The sequence below is a fragment of the Cynocephalus volans genome, chromosome 6, assembly GCF_027409185.1.
Source record: "Cynocephalus volans isolate mCynVol1 chromosome 6, mCynVol1.pri, whole genome shotgun sequence".
NCBI classification, from domain to species: domain Eukaryota; kingdom Metazoa; phylum Chordata; class Mammalia; order Dermoptera; family Cynocephalidae; genus Cynocephalus; species Cynocephalus volans.
The window spans coordinates 151426031-151451233 of NC_084465.1; the positions used below are offsets into that span (position 1 = coordinate 151426031).

General features: G+C 36.2%; 1 protein-coding gene across 17 annotated transcripts in view; it reads right to left on the reverse strand.

Annotated features, from left to right (window-relative positions):
* PARD3 (par-3 family cell polarity regulator) overlaps nt 1-25203 on the reverse strand; it is a 635972-nt gene that overhangs the window by 211210 nt on the left and 399559 nt on the right. For 5 of the 17 annotated variants that reach the window (XM_063101393.1, XM_063101400.1, XM_063101390.1 and 2 more), the window contains 5 exons: nt 24619-24778; nt 17840-18029; nt 13206-13354; nt 12111-12155; nt 6545-6772 (listed from right to left, as the gene is read on the reverse strand). In XM_063101393.1, coding sequence (XP_062957463.1) covers nt 6545-6772; nt 12111-12155; nt 13206-13354; nt 17840-18029; nt 24619-24778 — 772 coding nt within the window. Of the gene's footprint in view, nt 1-6544; nt 6773-12110; nt 12156-13202; nt 13355-17839; nt 18030-24618; nt 24779-25203 lie in introns of all 17 variants that reach the window. The other 12 variants (XM_063101404.1, XM_063101401.1, XM_063101399.1 and 9 more) reach the window with 6 other exon arrangements.

The following is a 25203-nucleotide window of genomic DNA, read 5'->3' on the forward strand; positions in this document are numbered from 1 at the left end:
TCAGTAACACTCATTATCCTACTTTTGGAATCGCCACTAAAAATTTTATTTTAATCTAGGAGTGAGCTTAATGTCAAATGTATGTTTTAACAACATACAAATATTATTTATTGTGTTAAAAAGATTCCAGGCCACTGCTCAGACTTTCAGTGAAAAACAAAAACAAACAAAAAATCCCCCCAAAAAACATAAAAATGAGCAGATATGGTAAAATAGCAAACGATTATCAAAGTTCTATTTAGTCTTTTTTTTTTTTTTTTTTTTTGCAGAAATCACAATGCCTGTTCCTCTAGACACAGTTGGGGGATCCACAAAAAGTTCTTGCTATTTAAAAATGCTTTGTACTGAAAAGTCTCAGATGTATTCCATATGATCAGTTGGGGGTTTAGAACATTAATGGGAAATTAGATTGTTCAGGAAACAGTTTCTTTAAGAAGGCAGATGACAGTCTAGTACACATGCATTAGAGGGTAGGGGAAGGTCAGGGAGCAGGAAGAAGATACACCTGGTGGAGAGAGCACGGTGTGGACGAGAGTGAGTGGGGAAGGCGGAGCCAGTGAGGAGAAGCATGTGATTACAGAGCACACCGAGCAAATCTAGAGGCAGCAGGACCAGCGAGGAGATCCTAGCAATAACTTCAGGTGTTAAATAATGAGGGTTCAGGCCAGAATGGAAAAAAGGGGTGGTAACGGAGTGGCTATGCAGTGAGATGATGATGATTCCAAGTTTCTGAGCCTGGAAGCACTAATGAGAGAAATCACATCATCACTATCCATCTTTATGTGCAAGATGCTAAGCGTGTAAACGCGGTGTTTTCCTTTTTGCTGGCACTGCCAAGCATCATTACTCACCTGGATGACTGCATTACTATCATAACTTCTTGCCATCAACATAGCTACATACCATCCCATTGCCAATAACCCACCCTCTACCCTATGGTCCCAACAATCATATTCTTTACTCAAAATTCTTCAAATGCTTTTTAAGGTGCTTAGTGTAAAATGCAAATAATGTTAAAATAGACTGTCTGTGATCTGCTCTCTACCTACATCTTACACCTCATTCCTCACCATGCCCTGACCTGTACCATACACACCAACATAACAGAACTTAGCACTATGACAGTCCAGACATGGTTCCCATTCCTCTGTACCCAGTTAAAGACCCTCAAAGAATAGTACTGAACTCAAGCAATAGCTCTTCTGAGAAGCCTTCTCCCTCTCTCCACCCTAATTCCACATAGGCTGGATGGGTCCCCACCTGTGCTGCCATGATCACCTGTGTACTCCAAGAGCCCCCAACCACACTGCTCATCAAGAGGTGGTTTAACCACTGGGTTGACTGACTCCTCAGGAACTTATAGCCTGAAGATCAGATTTTAGGTGCCATAACTCATTAATATACATTAATTACTTTAAAGTAGTAGTTTTAATGTAAATGGGCTTTCCCATTTGGAAGTTTGTTTAATCTCAGAAGATATACATTCTAAGAATCAGTTCCTAAGTGTGATTTTGGTCAAATGTTTAAATACTTTTTCCTCTAAAAAAATGATTAGAAATGAGGATTCTATAATTCAAGCACTCTGGATGTGACTTTTTTCATTGTGCTTTTAGCTGAAGTGACTTTTCACCTAGAAAAAGAAATTTAAGGAATAGCTCTGGCTACTTCCTGTGCCAAATACACCCATACTACATTCAGAAACCTCCCAAAAATTAATCAAAGTTTTTTTTTCTTAAACTACAGGTCATGTTTAAGTATACAAATTGCCATCAAATGATAGAATAGGTTATCTTTCCTAGAATTTCAGAACAAATATTTTTATAGATCAGCATTCAATTATCCACTAAAATGGATTAACCAAATAGGAAATAGTTTACAAAATACTTTGACTTTGAAACCTATATCCTGAATTCTTTCACAGTAGATTTTTCTGTAATCTAATAGGTTTTGCTTATGATAAAATTAGACTTTGTTTGCATTATTTTTGCACAATGAATGGCTAGAAGCGGTCAGAATGCCGAGAGCAGAAAATCTGAGATATCAACTGGGATATGTTATTTTGTAGCTAATAAAACAACAACAAAATTCCCCTAGAACCAGTCATATTGGCTGATTTCATAATGTAAATTTACTTTCTTCAAGTCACATTCTGCAAACCTAGATTATGTATATTTTTAGAGCAATGCTTTTTCTCTTATCTCCTAATAAGAGAACTATAAGAAATACACAAGCTACTCAAAATCAATGTCTCCATGTTTGCAAGGCATGAAGTTTTTCACATTTTAAACGTTGAACTTGAAATATCTTACAATGAATAGGTATAATAAATAGGAGATATTTGGTTTTGCTGTTTCACCTTCTCATCCCTAACAAAGAGCTGTTACTAAACTGACAATAGGGTTTACAATTTCTGGCAACTTTTAATTATGATAAAAGGGAGTATATATTTTTGAAAAAGAAAACAAAGCAATTTGCATGTATTTTCTTGGTAGCAACAGAAACTATTTATTTTGAGGAATTTAGAAGCTGCTTGCTGGGAGCCAGGCTGGGTACATAATTTGCATGGAAGAGGGAGCAGATTGTGGAGGCCCTGACCTGTCAAACACAGGTAGGGCCCCAGAGATAATGGGTCCCAGAATACAAAGCTCCATCTTGATCCAGACAGACACACACAACATGGAGAGGCCAGATGGATTAAATGAGAGACAAAAACGCTGGCTTCTGCCATCTCCCCAGGAAGAACATAAGTGCTACAGAAGATGACAGATACCAGATACCACATGGATCGCGCCCCCAGTCTCTTGGCCCTCATTGTCATGCCCGTGCCATGATTTCAGCACTGCTGAGAAGAGACAAGCTTGTTCAGAGCCATGAGATAGTCACTGGGGAGGGGCCCAACCCCATGGATGAGAGCGCTCAATGGTACCTGTGCCTAAGTGTCTCACTCAAGAGGAGGCACATGCTACGTGATGGCAGAAAATGAGACTGGAGCGCCGCAGGGAACTCTCTGGTCCTTACCAGCCATCCTCGAGGCTCTCCATGGGTGGCTTTCCAACACCAGCCCATTCCCTACCTCAGTGTTCACAGAGGAACAGTATCCTCCCCGGACGTCCTGTATAACAGAAAGACTGTCTGCTCAGGCAGTGATCTTCTTTTCAGAGCAATGTTCAATGGTGATATAGCATTTTAATTTCAATAGGCAGCTGTAACTGGGTTTCACCATGGAACAGGAATGGACCCTCTGCAATGGCAGGATGTGCATCAAGAGGACACACTGCTTAGGGACAGGTCCGCAAAGGCGAGGATGCAGGAGCATGACCACGGTGACAGAAAGTGTGCAGAGCATGCTGTGAAAGTCCACAAGCCAGACTGTGAAAAGGATGGCATTTAGGAAACTAAAGGAGGAATGAACTGAGTCAGCCTTCTCTCTCACAACCGGAGGCATAGAAGGCCTTTTTTTCTCTGGTCATATGTAAAGTGATAGTCTAATGACCACCAGCAGTAATGCCCCCCTGGACGTTACCCAAAGACTTTGCTGAGGCACTGAAGGTCTAGTACATGCAAGGTCCAGTGTGGGATAGACGAGGTATAGTAAAACATCCCTTCCATCCCAATTACTGCACACTGAAAGTCTCCCTTCGTTCCTCTCTCCCTCCCTCCCTCCCTCTCTGTCTCGCACACTGGTAGTAGTTATGCAGGAGCTCGCAACTACTCATTGGCATGACAAACGTTCCCTGAATCCTGTGATCTGCTAGGCCCTGTGATGGGTGATGCAGGACTAAAACAGACACGGTGGCATCTTCCTTCGGGGCCTCACGGAAGGTGAGAGAGGTAGGCTGGCAGGATGTTGGTAGATAGTGAACGGGTATGCAGAATAATGGAATGTTATAACTAAAACGGACCTCAGAAGCTATCTAAGCCAGAACTTTTAAAACTGTTCCTAAAAACTGCAAGCCCCCCCCCCTTTTTAAAACTAGAATTTACATCGAACCCTAATGGAGAGAAGTGACTTAAAAACCAGCTGTTGAGGCAGAAGAGCAGTGAGGGTAGGGGGAAGGCTGACACCGGCGGCCTTGTCCACCCCCCAGGACCACGGAGGTGCCTCCCTCGACCAGCGGTCACAACACGCAACATGAAAATCAACAATCTAGTTGTCCAAATCTTCAGTTTTACAAATGAGGAAATTAAAGCTCAAAGGGTTGAAGTAGTTTGACTAAAATCCCAAATCTGTTAGAAGACTGTGGATTGGGATGCAAGTTAGCTGAACCCCACTTCAGTGCCCAGCACACCTTACTAATAAAATTTCAACAACTCAAATTGCAAAAATTTGAAATTTGCAACAGTTGCCTTTTTTTTTTTTTTTTTGCCATATCCAAAGTTCAACAGAATGGTCTGGAAAAGAGAAAAAAAAAAAAAAAAAACAGGACTGTTGAAAAATATGGCATTTTGTGGCTGTAGGTGCAGCATGATTAGGGCACTTGACAGAAGTGTCTTTCCCAGCGCTTATGCAGAATGTTACCTTTGGTTCACAAATTGTAATGTGTCTGTTCACTTGTTTTTCTTTTTCTCTTGAGGAAAGTTGAATGAATAAATTTGAACATACTGTTATTTCCCATTAGAAATCTGTTACTTCCCATTAAAAAAGGGAACTAAGTTATATAGGGACAAAATTAGATGTCCACATTGGTGGGAAACTCTAGAGGCTGTCCCTACAGAATTAAGATCATACCTTATATTCATATGTATCTCTCTGCCTGTTGCCTTTGAAATGAGACTCATTATATGAGAAAACCACATTTTATAAGGGAACTTAAATTTCATTTTAAGCCAAACAAGAAAAAAGTTCAGAAGCATCATAAATCGCAGATGCTTAAAAAAAACATACTGAGGGACCAAAGAACTATTTTTTTTTTTTTTTTAAATTAAATATACACCCAGGACAGACAGAGGCAAGATCTAGAAGTGGCAAATAATATTGGTTAGGATGGCAAGGAACCATCACTGTAATAAGAGAAAACTCAGTGAGGTCAAAAACTCATATGACTCAGGATCTTGGAGACCAGGCTTGGCAGCAAAAATAGGAAATATGTTCTTCATCTGGCGAGAACAGTCTGCATATATTTGAAATCACTGGCTGATCACAGTGAAAAAATTATCCAGATTTAGATGGGGAATTAGGAGGAGGTGGGTAGAGCGTAGCAATCCTCTCCCTAAGTTTTGCTTTGCATTTTACATTATGGCAGAAATATTCATCTTCACAAACACATTATATGTTATAGGCAAAAATTATATATCCTGCTTTAAATCTTCTCAGAATGTGATCTTTTTTATTTAAAACTCTTCTTCCCCACCACAATATTCCTTAGGTATGTGTGACAGAAATGGTCCACCCAAATGTTAAATTGCAGTGATTTATAATTCACATAAATTACCTCTGTCTCTGCTTAACTTGGGGCTGCAATGCCTCCAACTTTTCTTACAACAGTTAGATGGGTAGAGTCACATCTGAGGTTTAAAAAACTAAAATGTAAATTAGTAGCTGTGAATATAAGCTAATCAACAATTTTTACTATTAGGACTCCTATGTCCTTTCTTTTCTAAGTAAATACATGAATTGAGTTTTTCCTTTTTTTGGTGCGGGGGAGGGGAGACAGCTGGCTGGTAGGCATTATTTTTAACTAGAATGGTTATTTTTATACAATAAATGTTTAACTATAAAGGTAACTCCCCAGAAGCATACATTTGTATGTATTTAGAAATGTTACATGGAAAACATACTGGTCATTCATAATACCTTTGACTTTCCAAAATCTTAGCTTAAAATATTTTGCAATTTGGAAGTACATACACATGCACAAACATATCTTGCTAGTTCAAGAAAAGCAAAAGTAATTCCTAAAAGTAAAACAAAATTATGTTTTTAAAATCATAGATTATTGCATATATTCATTGGAGACATCTCTTTTATATACATGATACAGAAGTGGCTTTCAAACATTTGGGGTCAGGATAACTTTACAGACCTCCAAAAATTATTAAGGACTCCAAATAACTTTTTTGAATATGGATTATATCTATCAATATGTACTGAATTAAAACTGAGAAAGTTTAAAAATATTAATCACTTTATAAAAACAACAAACCAATTTTGTGCTAACAGGAATTACATTTTCACAAAAAATAGCTATATTTTCCTAAAGCAATTAGTGAGAACAATGGCACTGTGTAACATTTTTTCAAAATTTTTCCCTTAACATTGGCTGGAAAGACAGACTCTCGTATATGCTTCTGCATTCAATCTGATTCATTATCACATGATAAGAGGTCTCTAGAACACTCCACTGTATACTTGTGAGAAAATGAGAGGAAAGGGCAAATAATATCTTATTATTATTATGAGAACAATAGAAATAATAGGTTTAGACCCCACTTATCTTCCTGAAGAGTCTTAGGAACTCCCCAGGGTTCCCTGGAGCACACTTTAAGAACCGCTGCTCTGTGGCACCATTGACAATTGCTGTTCTCTCCACCATTATAAACTTACAGGTCTCCATGCCTTCATCATCGTCGTCCACCACAGGTTTATCATAAGACTTGTCGATGGCAGCTCTGAAGCTCTCGTTACATCCCCTGCCTCTGATTATCCGCGGCCGTGGGCGATGGAAAGGAATGTCCCCATTTAAAGTCACTTCAGCTACTGCTGTCTGCAGACTCTCTAATGAGCTAGACTTCTTCAGACCCAGGGAAGGTCCCACATCCCTGCTGGGGGAACCTTGGAGATTTACAAAAACAACAGGTTTGTTAGAATTAGTGGTGAAAATTACATACTTGAATACCTATGCATTGTGGAAAACTTCAGGGACAGAAACAAATTATTTGCTCAATGATGAGTTCTGGAATGTGGATGGAAAACATATAAAGAACAAATGAAGTAATAAAAACAAATGAAGATGCTCTAATTTTTATTTTTCCAAAATTTATACTAGGTTTTGTCTATTTTCCCTATTTTTATGAGGAAAGTCTCTAAGTTGTTAGTTTTCCATTTTTATCTCAACTGATGAAATTTTTGTCTGATTATTTTGCTATAAGTAATATAAATAATCTAAAAGAACCAGAATAAATCAGAAGATTATTTGAAAAGTACCGATGATGAGAAAGCTAAGGTAAGAAACCAAAAGCCAGCTTTTTGACTTAAACCGTTTTTTGGCAATTTAAAATCATTTGCTATAGTAGACATTCATATCAAGTCTCTTCCTCATTACACTGCAGATTCACAACCCTCCAGAAGTAAAAAGAGCACAAAGGGCTACATGTCACCAGTGCAATTAGGGGCAGCCTGGCACCAGGCACAGACCTAATCCTGGGAAAGACGAATGTTCTATGGAAAGAGCGATACAAGATAGGAACAGAAACAAATTACATGAGGGCTCTCTCTCAGAGAGAGGGAAAGGTGGAGAAAGCAAAGAGCTGGATATGAGTATCTGTATCAGCAGGCCTGGGAATAACACCAGTCTGAAAAACAGGTGATGGGCAGAAGGAAGAAGACTCAGCAATTACCAAGAAAATTTCAGTAGGATGGCAGGGGAGAATTCAGGGAATTAAAAACTTGGCTCTATTTCTTGAGGATCTAGGGCAGAAAGGCCTGAGATAACACCAATAATGCTAAGCTTTAGGAGGCAATCAAAACTGATTTCTTTAACCAGGTAAGACAGCTCATCCATCACTGCCTGACCTGGCACTCAAAGGTAGACTAATCTAGCCTCCAGATGACTGAAATACCAGCTTTGCACCACCACCTGAGCAATCCAGGTTATAGAACTTGTTCTTCACTTACACTGCTAAAAAGACAGATGAAAAGATGGGAGGTAGGGGAACTAAATAGTTTATCTCTACATGGGGTCATCAGCCCATATGTTAATCAATAATTAAGGAGTAGCCTTGTCATGTTATTACCAAGAAGACAAATAGTTGAGACATGGGCTTTCCATAGCTCGCAGTATAAAACAGAGTGAAAAGCAAATTGAGAGAGTTCAAACAAGAATTATCTTTTTAAGATTCATTTACGTTACATCCTTCACCTAATTTTCACAATGGGGTAGCAGTTTTAAGTAAGAATAGATATGGTGAAAACGTAATATATGAAGAAAGACATGTGATTTGAATGAAGAAATAATATTCTGTAAATTATTGTGCTTGGGAGAAGAAGATAAAATATTTAACTTTCTCACTGAAGGTTTGTATATATTTCACTATTTATTTTATGATAAAAGTTCACGAGATACTTCTTTTAGGGAGAGCAATCTTCTCTTCATAGCACTACAATTTTTGACAAATTCATTTTCTAAATTACTCATAAAAGTCATGTCATAAGAAAGAAAATGAATTTTGTTTCAGAGCTGGCTGGTGAGCTCAGTTGGTTAGAGCACGGTGCTGATAACACCAAAATCCGGCATTCAATCCCTGTAGCAGCTAGCCACCAAAAAGAAAAAAAGAAAAGAAAGAAAAGAAACTTTGTTCCAAACTACTAAACAAAAAGTACGAAATCCAGGAATCAAAAAGAATAGGAAAAGATTATTCCTGGGCAGGGACAGTACTTTTATACTTCTTCTTTTTCTTTTTTTTTTTTTGTCGTTTTTGTGACCAGCACTCAGCCAGTGAGTGCACCGGTCATTCCTATATAGGATCCGAACCCGCGGCGGGAGCGTCGCCGCGCTCCCAGCGCCGCACTCTACCGAGTGCGCCGCGGGCTCAGCCCGTACTTTTATACTTCTTAGAATTAGCATTGGGATGATCTTTTTCTCAATAAATTATACCTATCAATTTTCATAATTTACCAACTGCATTTGGGTTTTATAAACATGTATTAGGCAAATATTTGGTGCTTTCTTGGGTTCATCAAGGATATGAGTATATATACATATATACGAATATGCACGTGTGTTAATATCTCCAGTAAAGATTTCATGCTTCCAGTAATGATTATCATAAAAACAGTATTTATAAAGAAGCTTTTCTTTATGCAAAGTTAGCTGAGATTTTACTTGATGTACTCAGAGCCATGAAAACTCTAATAATGAATTTCAGGAATAACATGAGTATTTACTAAAATTGAGTGTCCCTCAGCATAAACACAGGCAAATCTTTCCAGATAAACAGTAGTGAGAGTATAATTAACTAGGCAATAAAACCTATGCAAGTGTAATTCACAGCTTACCTGTCTAGTCTATTCTCTAATTTCATAATACTGTGATATATGATAATTGTTGATGGAGGGTACTGGGTTTGTGGAAAGTCAATGAAGTGCTCTTTTTATATTTATGTATGGTTGAAAATTTTCATAATAAAAAATTATAAAGAAAGTCAACATCTATAACTTGTGAATCTATACCAGGGATCAGCAAACCATGGGCCAAATCTGGAAAATTTTACTGTGACACAGCCATGCCCATTTACACATGTTGTCTTTGGCTGCTTTCATTCCACAACAGCAGAGTTAATAGTTGCAACAGAGACCAGCTGGCCTGCAAAGCCTAAAATATTTACTATCTGGTCCTTTTACAGGCAGAGCTTGCTGACTCTTAATCTATAATATGAACATAATACATTGATATACTATATTTGTCAAAGAAACTACAACAAAAGTTTTAAGTGATATATTAAGATTCCCAGTTAAGGCTACTGAGATCCCTAATTATAAACTTAGCATTTATTAGTAATAAAAAACTAAAAAGTCTTTCTCTATATAAGGCATAGGCAAAAGATTATTTAGTTTTATTTGTACAAAAACCAAACCAAACCAATATCTCTTCATTTTAAAACAGTATTTTATTTTATTTTATTTTATTTTATTTATTTTTTTAAAGATGACCGGTAAGGGGATCTTAACCCTTGACTTGGTGGTGTCAGCACCACGCTCAGCCAGTGAGCGAACGGGCCATCCCTATACGGGATCCAAACCCGTGGCCTTGGTGTTATCAGCACCACACTCTCCCAAGTGACCCACGGGCCGGCCCCTTAAAACAGTATTTTAAAGCTCTTTATATAAAAATTTTGTAGGTCATTAGACTACTTATTTTTTTATATTTCAATTCTCTTCTGATTACTTTTCTCTCGTTCTTTCAGAAAATAAATTTAACCTCAAAATATGATATAAGATCTCTTAATCTAAGAATAAAGGGGAAAATTATAATCATACTATTTTCCCTAGATCTGTTTTTGTACTTCTACTTACTAGTACTCCTTTTGCCAAAAAAGAAAAAAAAAATAGTAGATGTCTTTTGCAAAGGGCAAAGGGAAATAGAATTCAATTTTCATTACGAAAGGCTTATAGTTAGACAGATGATGCCACTATGACTCTACCAAAATCTTTTGGACTAAACTATAAAATCATGGTAATCTTGAAAATTCAAGTGAAATGAAGAAAGAAAAATAACTGAAAATCTGTTCACTGACAAATACTGGGGAGTGGGGAGGATTTAGTTTAGATATTTTATTCATGTAGATTTAAAACCAATAGGCCAAGAAATACTTTGACATCTATGTAATAATTTTTTGTCCCAAGATTTTTAAATTTAATTTGGTAGGATTGTGAAGGGGGGGGGGGCGCTAAAGTCCTTTTTATCTAATGATCTAACATTTTAAAACATAAAAACACATGTTTAACTAATTATCAAATTTGCCTTCTAACCATGAAAGTTTTATAATGCTTTCAGTTAAAAACTGGATATCATTATTATTTTTTAAAATCACAATAAATTATTATTCTTTTCCTTATAGTAGCTGTAAGTTGGTTAAATCAAACATTTTCCTTATTTTACCTAATTGGCATAGTACATAAAGTCATGTCCTCTAACCTGAGCAGTTCAATTTGGGTTTTACGAACATTAACTTTGAGAGGTCTTACCTTCTTTAAAAGTACTAAATACTAATTGCTCTAAAAATTAATTACTATTTTATATATATGAACTATCAAATAAATGTTTTTCTTTAGCCTTGCTTCAGAATTTCAATGAATTTTATGTTTGATAAGAAAAATAACTAGTAAAGGCTGAGGCTATAGTTCATTGCCTTGCAATATAGTTAATCTTATGATTTATTGGGTGTAATTTTTACAACCTATCTTTTACTCTACAGAATCTGATAACTACAAACATGCCCATGATAATCTTTACATATGTATGTGGGATACATATTTTTCAAGCAGGCTAAAACTAATTATTGCTGCAGGTTAAAAAGGTGGATTGAAGCTAATTAGCGCTAAGTGGTATAACTACATCATCCTGGAAGTAGAATAATTAAAACACTATTCCAAACTTATGATAATAAATCGTAAGTGCTCAATTGTACAAAGTACATTACTTTAACTAGACTTAAAGACTTTCCTCTATCTTCATACAATAACATAAAAAGTAAAATCTACTATAATGCAAAACCCAATTCAATACAATCCACTGTTTCTATGGAATGATTTAGCAGTATTTTAGAAGTAATGAATTTAGAGCAAGTTCACAAAGTCACCAAGTAACAAACAAGATACGAAGTCATATGCTTAATGCATATGGCTAATATAGTCTAATCCAACACCACTTTAACCATAAGCTATTCCAGCATCCAGCAGAGAATTAAGGTTTTCTGAGTGACTAATGATAGCAACACTGGACATTGTCATTTCAGTGAAAAATATTTATACTGGCACTATTTCTTTTCTTTCAAATCAAAATCACCACTTTAAGAATCACCTTTTGGATGTTAACCTAGACATCACATAGATGACTGAAAAATTTAAGAGTTTACCATAAAAGATTATGTTTTCAGGATTTCTGTTTTTTTTAAATTATGACAAAACAGTCCTCCATGAATATAATTAAGAAAATCTAGGTTTTTTTAGCGTGAAGCATTAAATTACATTTCCATTTAGTATGTATAGCACTGATAAATTTCTTCTAACAGAAAATTTTTCTTTTCTTATACAATTTGATTTCCCACAATGAAAACATCTGTACAAGACTGGAATATTTATGTTTACATGCAATATGACTGACAGCTCTATAATTGTGATAAGCTCCTTGGACCACGGTTTCTATGACAACAGTCTAACTGTCCATTCTTACCTGCTTTCTGATCATCCACTGTATTGAGTTTAGTCTCGTCAGCTACTGTTAAAAGGTAAATGTATAATGGTTAGCCCAGTTAGTTCCCACAGCCCAACATGCTTCAACCATTCCCAGATCTTTTTAGTTAGGTGACAATTCTTGGTAATATTTCATGCAAATAATATGAAACATCAAGCAAACATTCGTAATCAAAAAAAGGGGGCGGGAAAGCAGTGTCTCCATGCAAAATGCCACTCATTTCATTTCACAGATGTGTGTTATTTATATGTTAGCATATCATAATTAGCCAAGGCAATGCACTAATAAATTTTTCTTTTTCGCATATGATAAATTAATGCTTTTAGTCTTGAAGTACAAACAGCCACCAAAGAACAGCACAAGTTACAGCTGATTAACAAAGGTTTTTAAAATCAGTCTATAGGTATAATTATTTTGCCTTTTTCTTTTTGGGGGAGTGGTGGATTTGGATTTAAAGAGAGACACTACCTGATTGGTGTCTGATTGAACAACTATGGTCATTTCCCTCCTCTCATTTGTTCCCAAATACTTTCTATAATAAATAGTCTCTCAAATTATTACTCCAATTAAATGCCTTAATTATCAAAACACGAGAGTTTCTATTAAATACACCTTCAAGAATAGTAATGAAAGGAAGATATTATGAATTAACCAAATTCCAGACATGGATTGAGATAATGGTTTCTCTCCAAAATTTTTTCTTTTAGTTCAAAAATCCCACAACCAACCAAATACAATTTCAATGAAATTGGCTTTAAATAGCCAAAGTGTTAAAACACTTTAGTTCTTAAAATAAAGATACATGAATATAGCATGATATGCACATGTGTTTGTTTCTTTTCTCATAAGAAAACATATATATTAACATATTGCATATTATGTAAACATGTCAGTTATAAGTAATATGCTTATCTCAAACTCAGAGAAAGACTAATTTTTGCCAAATTGCCACATTTCACATTTATTTTTTTCTATTGCTTAAAGTAAACAGACATGTGTTTGGGGCCATCAATTTTACCCTGAAAGCATCTAAACCTTATTTAGATAAAGATTCATGGAGATTGTACTCACTACCTAAATCCATGCTTTTTGATTTTCGCGTTTTAACGAAATCCAATTGACTGGCATCTGAAAATTGCTTTGTGCGTTTTTCTGACATACTCTGGCGTCCAAATCCTTCTCGTTGAAAAGCAAGAACTGGATCAACATCTGGACTCAAAGAGCTGGTGCGAAGAGAAAGACAAACATAAAAACATTTACTAAAAACAGAAGACATTCAGTTCAGGAAAGTTCACATATACCTGTGTATCTGAAAATGTGTATATGTATATTCCTCCAAAAAAATTAAACTAACACAAACATAGTTCATTAAAAAAAACTGTGGCTATATAGAAGGTGATGGAAAAATACAAAATTATTTTAACATTTAGAGTAACTCTTTCTCCATGTGAATTTTCTCCTCCTTTATTTCCCTCTGTTTCTTTTCTCTATTTGACAATATATCATTATTTCTAAGTGATTATAAAAAAATGAGCCTGATATTTTTCAGACATTGGAAGGATTGAACATTTGAGGAAACCTGTCATATATTCTATAAAAATATTGGGAGAAACAAGTGACCATATAAATTATAATTGAACAGAAGTTTCAAAAAGGATGTGTTCTGGCCCTCATATATCCTTTATCTTGTCTTTTAGGAAAGAAAAGAAAGAAAAAAAACTCATTCATGGCATGTAGTTTCATAAGGATGTAGTTTCTCTGAAATATATAATCAATTGAAAAAAAGTCCATTCCACAAACCTTTATTATTACAACCTATTCTGATTAAGATGTTGTGCTGGGTACCAAGATAAAAATATTAAATAAGAAAAGACTCCTGTTCTCTATGAGTTCATAAGAAAAATACTAAGCCAGCAGTATGAAACAGATGCTGTGGGTGCAGATGAGAGAATAAACAGTACAGGAGGGTGTCAGGAAACACATGACTAAGTCTAGATGACATCTGATCTGGATGACACCAACCCAGTGGCTCAAGCAGAGATGATATTAAAAAAAAAAAGCATATGGCAAGTCATTGCTGACAGGATATATATTCTTAAGTGTATTTCCAATGGAAGTGACTGGAGATGACAGAGAATCACTCCTATTTGTAAAAATCTGTGAACACTTTAGAAAGCGCTATCAGGTGTTCTGAGCATAGTTCATACTATGAAAACAGCTCTGGGCACATTGAGTAAGTAAATATACTAACTCTCCTTTATCAGTGTTGAGCCACCTTACCTATCTGGCCAGGTGAGAGAATGCCCCTCTGCAGCTAACTCAACCTACTGAGAATGCAATGGGACTACTTCTACTATGCCAGCTGAATTTATGACAGCCTTTCTCCTGTTTCTGGTGGAAGCAAGCTTCTCTAACCCTTCGTGGTCTTATGAGAATTACCACCCATATTGGTAAAAGGACAGTGATCTGGTTTGGATGGACATCAGAAATTTAGCTGCAATCTACTGTGCATGAAATGATAGTTGGCTATTAAAAAAGGGCTAAGCCAAAAGTTGTGAAAAGCAGGATACCAAGGAAAAAAGCTCTGCCACTGTGTTAAGTGACCTGAAATGTTTTAAGCCCATATGTTTTAATATGCTCAATAAAGGGAATAGAAAGCTCACCCATCTTACAAACTAGTGACAGAATTCAAGGACATAAGATGAAAGACCTTTGTAAAGTGCAAACCACTAAACAAAGTCAGTTATTATTACCCAATGAAGACTATCTATCTCAGATTAACAAATTATCGTGATAGAAATCTAGTGTCCTTAAAAAGCACCTAAAGAAATTGGTCAATCCTTCTCGATCTTTTCTACCAAGTGTACAGCAGGAACCCTAGGGTGAGGCAAGGGGGGTGCCTAGGGCTCAGAATGTAAGGGAGCATTCACTCTCAAGGTCATGCAAGTGCAGTGTCAACACCCGACAGTGAGGCCTTCTTAACTTTTGTCTCTTGAACACTCCTCTCTTGCCTTGCTGGATCAGCCAGACAGAAAAGGAAGCTATATCTTACAGGGACTGGGAGTTTAACCCAAAGAAAGAACACAGTATTTTACAAAGATATAAAACAAAGTCATTTATATTAATATTAATGTTATTGTGCTTGCACTCTATTCTAAATCTTTTCATTTTTAATATACCATATTTCTTCCCCAAAACATCAAATAAATTTGATGCTGCAAGAAGCGGGGTCATGTTTTTCTTGAAGCCTCAGGTGCCCCTTCACATACTACTATTCTTTGGTGAATAAGGACACTTCAAAAAGTTCATGGAAGAAAAAAAATAAAACATAAAACAAATCTTTCCATAAACTTTTTGAAGACCCATCACATCTGGCATATAATTTTCAGAGCATATACACCCCAGTGAAGAAACACATTTCTGGAAGTGAAAAATTAAAACATATATGATGAAAACTATGGCCCCATTTTGCAGCAGCAAACTCTAAATAATATATTTCCAATAATAGTAATTCTATTTTGAAAGTGATCTCTTCGATTGTTCTGCATGTTTCCAACATTTTTTGTATCATGTGGAATACTTTAAAACCTAAACTCCAATAGGCATCAAACTTGTGGACAGAGTGAATCTGAAATACAGTTTTAATAGAAACTATTGGCAAAAGATTTTTCAAAGAAATACAAATTGTTGCTGTCAGTGTTGCCTGAAAACCACATCTCGGCATGTTTTTTAAACTAGTTTTATATTCTGTGAAATTATCATGCCATTAAGATTAGAATTTGCCATAATACCTTTCTCCCCTTTAAACACATTGTTAATATTCCCTAAATCAATTAACGGATTGAAAAAATGTATTCTATTAGTTAACAAATAAGTAGTTTAGCTATTGGACATATTTAACCTTCCGCAGTTGTGCAGTGAACTATAAACACACACACTTTAAACTGTCAAATGAGTTTGTGAGTTAATAAGAGTCTTAAAATAACTAAATATTCCTAAACCATTACATAATTAATTCTTCCCTATCAATATAGCCATTAAACTAATTTCAGATACAATAAACAGTACACTAGAATATTTAACAAGTCAGAATGCAGGACTGACAGCTGATTCTTTAAAGAATGTAACCATATCCTGACCCCTAATGTTATTAAAATTCCAGTTATTAATCCTGTCTTATTGCCCTTTTGTTTTCATAACATTTTCATCAAGGATTAGGGAGATATTGTCAGGCTGGAAAAGCTTACATTTTCTGCTGTGATTCAGAACAGCTGCCATTCTTGTTTGGATAACCCTTCATTCATATTCTTTTCTTTGCCCCACATTCCCCTCAGCAAAATCATACAAGTCCTCACCATTTTGCAAATCCTCCTTAGGGAAATTAATGCCACAATCTAGCCCTGCTAGTTATTTATTTATTTCCACCAATAATACAGTGCACTTTATAAGGCCCCAGACAGATCTATTCCTGTGACCAACTCCACAATTTCTCATCATTGTGGAGATTCAAAGGCTTTTGTCCCTAAGATGAATACTGCATATATCTAATCCTTACTTTCTCTGTCGCTGCTTTCACGTTCAGAAAGAGATACAAACTGCAGCAGTCAACGTCACTGCATTTGCAGATTTGAAGTGGATTTTTACTTTACATGATAGTCTCCCCCTCTACTTTTAACCAAAATACTCATTCAAAGATAAGCTATTATCATGCAAGCCTGAGTGTAGCTCTATTTTTAAACCCTGTGTTTTCAAAAAGAGAATTAAAAAAGAAAAGCTAGAGATGAACTTTTCAAGGGCCCAAATAACAGGTGAGATTATTCCACGAGAACATCCGCAGAATTAACAGATAAATGAACTATCATGGGAGAAGAGCACCGGGGGGTGGTTTACTTTGTTAAGATCATCACTAAAATGTTAACACAAATAAACGCCAGTACCCCAGACACCTCCTAACTCACATTTAATGTTGACACAAGTCAGGGAAAGAGCAGGAAGTAGAAATGAGTAAGTTGTAGAGGAACAGTGCCGTAACATTTAAATATAATTTTGCTGATGTATTCATAAAAGACCCCAGAGAAAAGGTAATAAGGAAATTCTGGTATAATACTTCAGATGGTTTGTGTTAATTATCACTACAACCTTACGAGGTCATCCCTAAGAGGGATTTTCCTTTTGCTTATTGATGTATATAATTACTAGGCATGCAGATTAAGGTGCACATTCATGTACATGAGCCACACATTGGCTCAATAATATCAGATGCTTTCTTCTATTTTCAAAGACACAGGAGAAAAAATAGCACAAGACTGCCCCAAAAGTCAGTATGTTAGAAGCAAGTACACAGCACCTTCAACAGTATAGTTATAGCACTCTACAAAGAAAACCTTCAAAAAGCCTCCTCCTGCTCCCAGAACACATCAACTATGAGTTTTGCCAAAGACATCTAATTGTTACAAGCAACTTAGAAATCTACTTAGAATTTATTAATTTCACAGAAAGCACTTGAAAGGCTAAAACAATTGAGCAAGTTTACAAGGGTTAGGGTGTAATCTTTTATTAAAAGAATTGATAATTAAGAATATAAAAATCATGAAAATAGAACACTGCTATAAAAAATTAACTAACCGTACTCGGATAAGCCATTTAAACATAAAATAGAATGTGACTGCAATTAACCAATGTTTTCCAACCCTGGACTATGAGCTTACCAGTCGGCTGAATCACTGATTGCAGCCTTAGCCCACGCACCAGCACCTGTGGTCACAAATCCCACATCATCATGGGAGCTGGAGGATGACTGGTCAGAGAGATGTGGAGGAAGAACTGGCAACCTGTCATCTTCTATAATGACAGTGTCATCTTGGGGCATATTCACGGTGGGGGACAGCTGGAATTTACCTGTCCAGTGAAAAAAGAAAAAAGAGAAATTCTAGACATCAATCTAAGTGTCACATCTACTAATTTTTAATACTTTTCTGTATTAGAAAATCTCAACTTCCGTACATCTGCTCAACCTGGTATAACAAAATAGAATTTACCACATTTATTTTTCATAAACGATTAGAGACCTCAAGTCTATTACTAGCTCTGACACTACAGCTATGTACCTCAGGGCACAGTATGCAATTTCTCTGATTTTAAGTTTCCTAAAGCCAGAGGTGATCTCCTAAATGTGTTCTAATGTGAAAATGCTACACAGATTCTAAATTGTGAAAGTCCTTTGAAAAAATTTACCAGAAAATTTAGAGGGAAGCCCTACAGACTTAACATCAATCATTCATCCATTCGTTCATCGGCAACTACCACATACCAGGTACTGTAACTAAGACATAACCTCTTTCCTTAAAGAGCTCACAACCTGGTGAAAGGAAATACAAGCAAACAGTGATAATTGTATGGTGATAAAAGCCATGTGCAAAAAGCGCCATGGCATTCACTTGCGTGGGTAATTGCCTACACGGCTGGGGGTAGGGAGTACTGGGAATCTTAACAAAGTTAACATCAAGGTTGGGTTTTGAATGATGAATATGATCTTTTCTGCTAGAAGAAATAATGACATTTATCTTAGACTTCAGTGACAACATTGCTAAATGCATGAGAGAGAAAAGCCCACAGTGCATTCAGGTGACACTTCAAAGACAAGGATGCCTGGGGGAGGGGATGTGCCAGGAGCGATCTGGAAGAGAAAAAATTAGGATCTGACCACCCAGCGGTTTTCAGGCCATGAGCAGGGAGCCTGTAAATTTTGATTTATCTAGTTAGAATATAGTGTTCTTGGTAAGGAAAGACTGCATACAACAGCCTACACTGTCGCTACTGATTAGTTGCCAGTAGGAAAATTTGCTCAGTTTCATGGATCAGCATGATAGACATTTATATTTCACAATCTTTCTTGGGTCAAAATTATGTTTCAAGGCCCAGAATTCTTAAAGATTAAGCTGCCATCCAAATGATGTCAACTTTCTTCCAAAAATCACCTCCAGTTCTTCTAGCTTCCTCCCAAAATCGTGTGCCATGTTTCTCTTGAGCAAAAATTTATAGACAAAACTTTGGTCCACGAAGAAACCTTGTGAGAGGCCACACTCGCAAAAACACAAAAACACGCACTCTGTATGCTGTGGGCCGACTGCCTGGCATCCGCACAGAGCAAGGACACCTGACATTCCCTGTCCACCTTACAGGACGATAAAAAAACTCTCACCGTTAAGTCCAATTTCCAACTACACAGGTTCCTACCCACACAAAAGTCTTGTTCTGCTTTCCCAAGACACTACGACCATTTTACACAGGTGCACTTTTGCTTTGTTATAAATTATTTTTTAAAATAGCAAAGCAGCAATGTATAGGCAGTTTATTAACATTGTAACATTAGTTTTAGGTAGAATATCAAAAGTAAACATTCAGGGCCGAGCCCGTGGTGCACTTGGTAGAGTGCTGCGCTGGCAGCGCGGCGACGCTCCCGCTGCGGGTTCGGATCCTATATAGGACTGACCTGTGCACTCACTGGCTGAGTGCCGGTCACGAAAAAACGACAAAAAAATAAAAATAAAAAATAAAAAAGTAAACATTCATAAGAATGTTGGGGATAGCAAAGACAGGCCTGAAAGATTTTTAAAAGTATATATTTCTCTAGATATTTTAGCAAAGGAGCAAAAATTATTTAAGGTGCTACATATCTTTTCAAGACAACCTACAAAAGAAAACTTGCTGGAAATTTGAAATGCATTCATTATTTAGCATCAGCTACTCTATTGTAGAAATACAACATGTTCACTGAAACTTCTTCTCAGGACCTTATCAAGAAAAACGTTCCACTTTGATTTCAAATGCACCTATTTTGACAAACTAACAGAAACTAACAGCTTTCTATGAATGTTCAAGATAAAAATGCAAATCAAATGTAATACTTAATCATTTCCCTTCTGTGAACTCAAATCACTCATTTATTTCTATTCGAGTTTTAGGCTTAATATTGCAAATGTACAGAAACCTGTTCAACAAAAATATCATTCATAAATAGGTAGGACATTCTACCACTATTAGTCAAAGAAACGTTTGCATCTCAAGACATGCTCTTCCCCCTCACAAAAGTGTATAAAATTATAAAAACAGGGTTGCCCCTGACTCACCCCTGACAAGGCATATATCACAACATCAAATATTAAGTCCTCACCCAGCCACGATTTATTGGAAGGAAGTATTACAGTGTAGTCATGGTGCATACATTTTTAAACACAAAAGCTAAAACTTGGGTTTACACAGTATATTCTGAGAGACAGCCTAATAAGCAATATGGAACATTAAATGATTCATATGGTAATCCTTTTTATGTATTATATTGTTCTGTAAATATTGCACCTTAAGTACAAAATTTTACATATAAATAAATGGCAAGAAATCTCCCTAAAAGGAAGACGACAATTTAGCATGTTCGCTCACCCATGATTCTGGGGGACAGTATTTCACAAGATTGGAGAATGCATATTTTCCATCAATTTTCTGCTTCTTAGCATGCTTGCCAGGAATACAGTCTTGGGATCTGGCTTCAGGAATATACTGGGGTAATAAATGACTAAACAACGTAACAACATATTCCACCAAGCTCCACCTAGATGATACCACAATCTCTTAATTTTGTTTGCTAGTGCCTGGTACATCCTGAATGTGAAACCTTCTAAGAGTGACCTGAGAAGGCTTCCGTCTGTTTTTTGATGAAGAAACTTTCCTCTTGCCTAAACTAGTTTACGGATTCCTACAAACTACTAAGTAAACTGGTCAGTTTCTTGTAGAGGAGTGAAACAATGAGATTCAAAATGATTGTTTACTCAAAATTTATTCATTGGTAAATTGACATAGAATGTAACACCAGCATGATTCTAGAAACAAATGAAATGAGGGAACTGTGCCAGTGATATGACTCACAATAAAACAGCATTAACGTTCCATTTTCTACATCAAATGAAAACATTCTGAGCATAATGATTTTTCAAACCCACCACAAATGTATGAATACAGAACTACTGAGATAAATTTTAAAATGGATACAACAGATTTCAGTTTGATTTAAACAAAAATTTTTCAAATAAAAGAATGGAAAAAATTTAAACTTCCATGTTCCCAAATGTCAACTCGTGATGTATGTTATGAAGTGAATATGTTGGTTAAATTAGCTTTACATATTATTATTGTTGTTGTTGTTATTAATAATTAAGACAGCTGAACAATTGGAAAATATTTCTAAGGCTTTTAAAAGGAAGAAATCCCATGTAAGCTCACTACAGGTTACTTTCTGACGAATGCCCAGGACTACTCTTTTAAAATCCATGATAGTGGAAATTCAGTCAAAACAGATGACATTTGGAGAAGTCACAATTGTCATTGATCCCACCAAAAGCTAAGGAGATCGATCAGGTTTGAGTAATGTGTGACTCATGACTCAGAAAAATATACACCTGAATTTTGGTTCAGAAACACAGAAAACTGTGTGGCTTCAGTCAAGTCACTTAATTTCTTTGGTCCATAACTCCCTTGAGTAGAAGTAGGTTGGAGTATGTGATTTCTAAGGCTGTTTTCAAAGATTAACTTTTCTAATTTTTAGATCACAGTAGTTGCCAGGATGGAATAGGTTCTGGAGACTGCCTAATGCCTTTGCTTACAGATGTAGGTATTTATACATTCATGTTAATAAAGAATGAATGTCACAAATGTCCCTAACATGTATTGTGTGATCTCAGCATTCCCCAGAGAGGACTATTTTGAGAAATAGAAAATATCTAAAAACAAAATAGGAAAAAAAAATCATCACATGATCTTGGAACTTAGTTCTTTTATCCGTTAAGTGGGAAAGTGTGACTGATGACATTTGACATCTTCTAACTCTAAAGTCTCCTCCTTTTTTGGTATATTTTTTAGAAGCCTCTCTCTTGGGGCATGCTCCCATAGAAAAGAGTCAGAAAGCCTCAAGGTTCCCTTTGGTCTAGAGTCATACATGGGGAATGTTCTATGCAAAAATTGGCCCTGTATGCATAAAATTAATAAGGTTAATGTAATCAGCTGAAATTTCAATACAAAGTCTTCTATGTATCATAGCAGATCATGAAGTAAATACCACCACCTCCACTAATGTCTCTACACAGGAGTGATTCAAAATGTACAAAAGACAACCATCGACCAAACATGATTTGTCTGAGAAATTTCCACATACCTAGATCCTGTGCAAACCAAATACAACTGCTATTGGTTTAGGCTAATGGAAATTCAACACTCTAATATCTTATATTTGGTACTCTGTTTTGGTATTCTGTGGCGAGGTAACATCTTTTACAGGATTTCTAACTTTAAGTCGTAATTAATTTCACAAACAGCATTTGATTTTTTAGGGCCAATGATACCAGAATAAAAACTGACAAAGACTAAGGAATTCTCAAATTTGAAAAAAGCAAGATAAATCAAATTAAGCATATATATTTCTCAGTGTAACACTGTATAAGATCCCTAATTTCCAGTACAACATGTAAAAAAGTACCATAAGAAAATATCCAAATCATACAACATCGATTTGGCCTACTATCAACAGTAATGAGTCTGTCACCCCCCAGACCAAAGTGATAAAAGTGTATACACAGCCCATCACAAAGCACACAGCTGGGAGGGAAGTTACTGCTGTAACTGGGGAAGCATCTGGAGTTTCAAGAGTTCATTACATATCTAGCAGGGGGAAGGGGAAACACTGTCAACTATAACGCAAACTGAAGAGGACTAATGAAACCATAGCTCACAAAACCAGGGCAACAGCTTATGAAGAAAATGAGGGATTCCTCAACCCACATACACAGCATTTCAAAAGGTCACTAGGTGAATTTAGGGGTTTTTTGGTTTGTTTTTTAGTTTTAGTTTTTCGCCTTCCTCTGAAGCATCAGGGATTGGAGGCAGGACGCAGGTAACAGGAACTGGTGGGCCATTGGTCTGATTCAGTATGGCAAGTCCTATGTTCCTATAATAAAGGGGAAATTACAGCATATCACTTCGTATGCACACAGATGCAGGGACACACGCACACTCTTCCTCTCTCAAGGGGTCTGAAATTTTATCAATGAAAATGAATTTAACAAAGATAAAGTTTCATACCAAAGCCGAGAAAGTACAGAAAAACCAACAGCAGTGAAGCAAATGATAATCAATAAGCAAAGATTAAATGTGATAAACTATGTATGATGCCTGTCACCTGACAAATGTTCAACCCAACAGGTGTAGCATCCTTCCCTGACTTTCACTTATGCCAAGCAGGTAAAAAGAAAAATGTTCCCAAAGTATAACCAGAGAACTGGCATGTTTAATTCTACATGTAACAAGAAATTGAGAATTTAGCAACTTTTCTCAACTAGAATAGTTTAGAGGAAGAACAACAGAAAATTCTACTGGTCATGTCTATGTATTTTTCTTATCATGCCCAGTAGAAAGTTCTTTGAAGGCAAAGATTGTTTCTTACTCATCTTTTCATCTAAAGAAAAAGTATATATACAAAATGTCTTGCCAATAGCAGGCTTTCCATAAACATCCATTGATGAAATACAAAAATTCTTATTTCAGTGAAGCTCCATAGTAGAAAGCTGAATTGTATTAAATCTGCATTAAGTACAAAATGGAGTTAAATTTAGGGTTTTGTTTTGTTTTGTTTTTTTAAAATTAGAGCCTTACAAAATATACCAATAATAAAAGCGTTTTATGTCAGGTATTATTTTAATCAAAACAGCTTCTTGTGTTTTAAATTTGAAAACTCTCACAAGCTAATCCCAAGATGAGCAACTCAGTAAATCCAGCCACTCCCGTGGCAGAGCAAATCTTTATTAACCTGATCTGTTAACGGAAATCTGAATTGCTACAGAGCAAGTGCTAATAACCTCATTACCCAGTGGGGGCCATGCAGACAGTACGGTGTTGAATCCAAACAAAGAATGCAGAAGACTAGTTTCGGGGTTTTAAAACTAAGGCTTTGAAAAAGTGGAAATACAATTAAAATATACTAGCACCCTATAAGGTGCAAACCAAATAAATGTGAATACTTCATGAATATGTGTATATATACATATGTATACACACATTTTTTCCTCTCCCTCCAAGTGGGGCTACTGCGAATGATACACAACTTTTGAATCCTTACTGCCATAAACCACTAAATTTCGATTTTTTTCAAAACATGGCTTCACTTATTATCTCAAACAAGTGAAGAACATCTCAATCACGGGAAAATATTTCTATGTGACTCCTTTCTTTTCTTGTTCTTTCCACATGTTACAGGATCTAAAAGTCACTTAACAAATCAATTTATTGATTTATTCTCTTCACATTAACGCTTCCTGAATGATTATAATGAGCCTGTTCTTCTTCCTCTTGAAACCATGGGCCTCATCTACATTAATATTACATTAATAACCTCTCCGTGAACCTGTGAGAGCATAAAAGTAAGATGTGGTAAACAGGGCTTTACCTGACTCACCCATTATCCTACTGAGTGCAGCATTTCTCATGGGCGATTCGTCAAGCCCCTCAATCCCACTGTAGAGGGAATGGGAAATTCTTCGCTCTCTATCATCCAACACTGTTTCAATGGGCAGCTCAGGTCCAGGGGGGCTCCCAGGTGACTTTAGCTATAGAGAAAGGGGGGCAAGGCAAAATCAGTACTGGAGGCCCATTAGCAGCATGGGGGAATTATAACAACTCGCCCAAGGCCTGCATCCAACTGGGTACCAAATGAACTAGAACTTTTCACCCTGTACCAAAATAATTTGTGATGACAGCTCTGCCTAATGACCAACTTTCTGTGCCATTTTATACCATGCCTCCCATGAAGTTCTGTCAGATTTCAACCACTGGAGGAAAAATATGTATATTAAAAGATTTTTTTTAAAAAATCGTATCTTGGTTGCTTATTTTTCAATTTGACTGTTAGTATCTGTTGAAGTCAATTTAAGTTATAGTTTAATTCAGAATTCTTCACTAGATGTTGCTCTGTATAAAGCACGCTTTATCAGAATGGAAGCTGGAATTTCGCTATAGTTTTTATACTTTTATA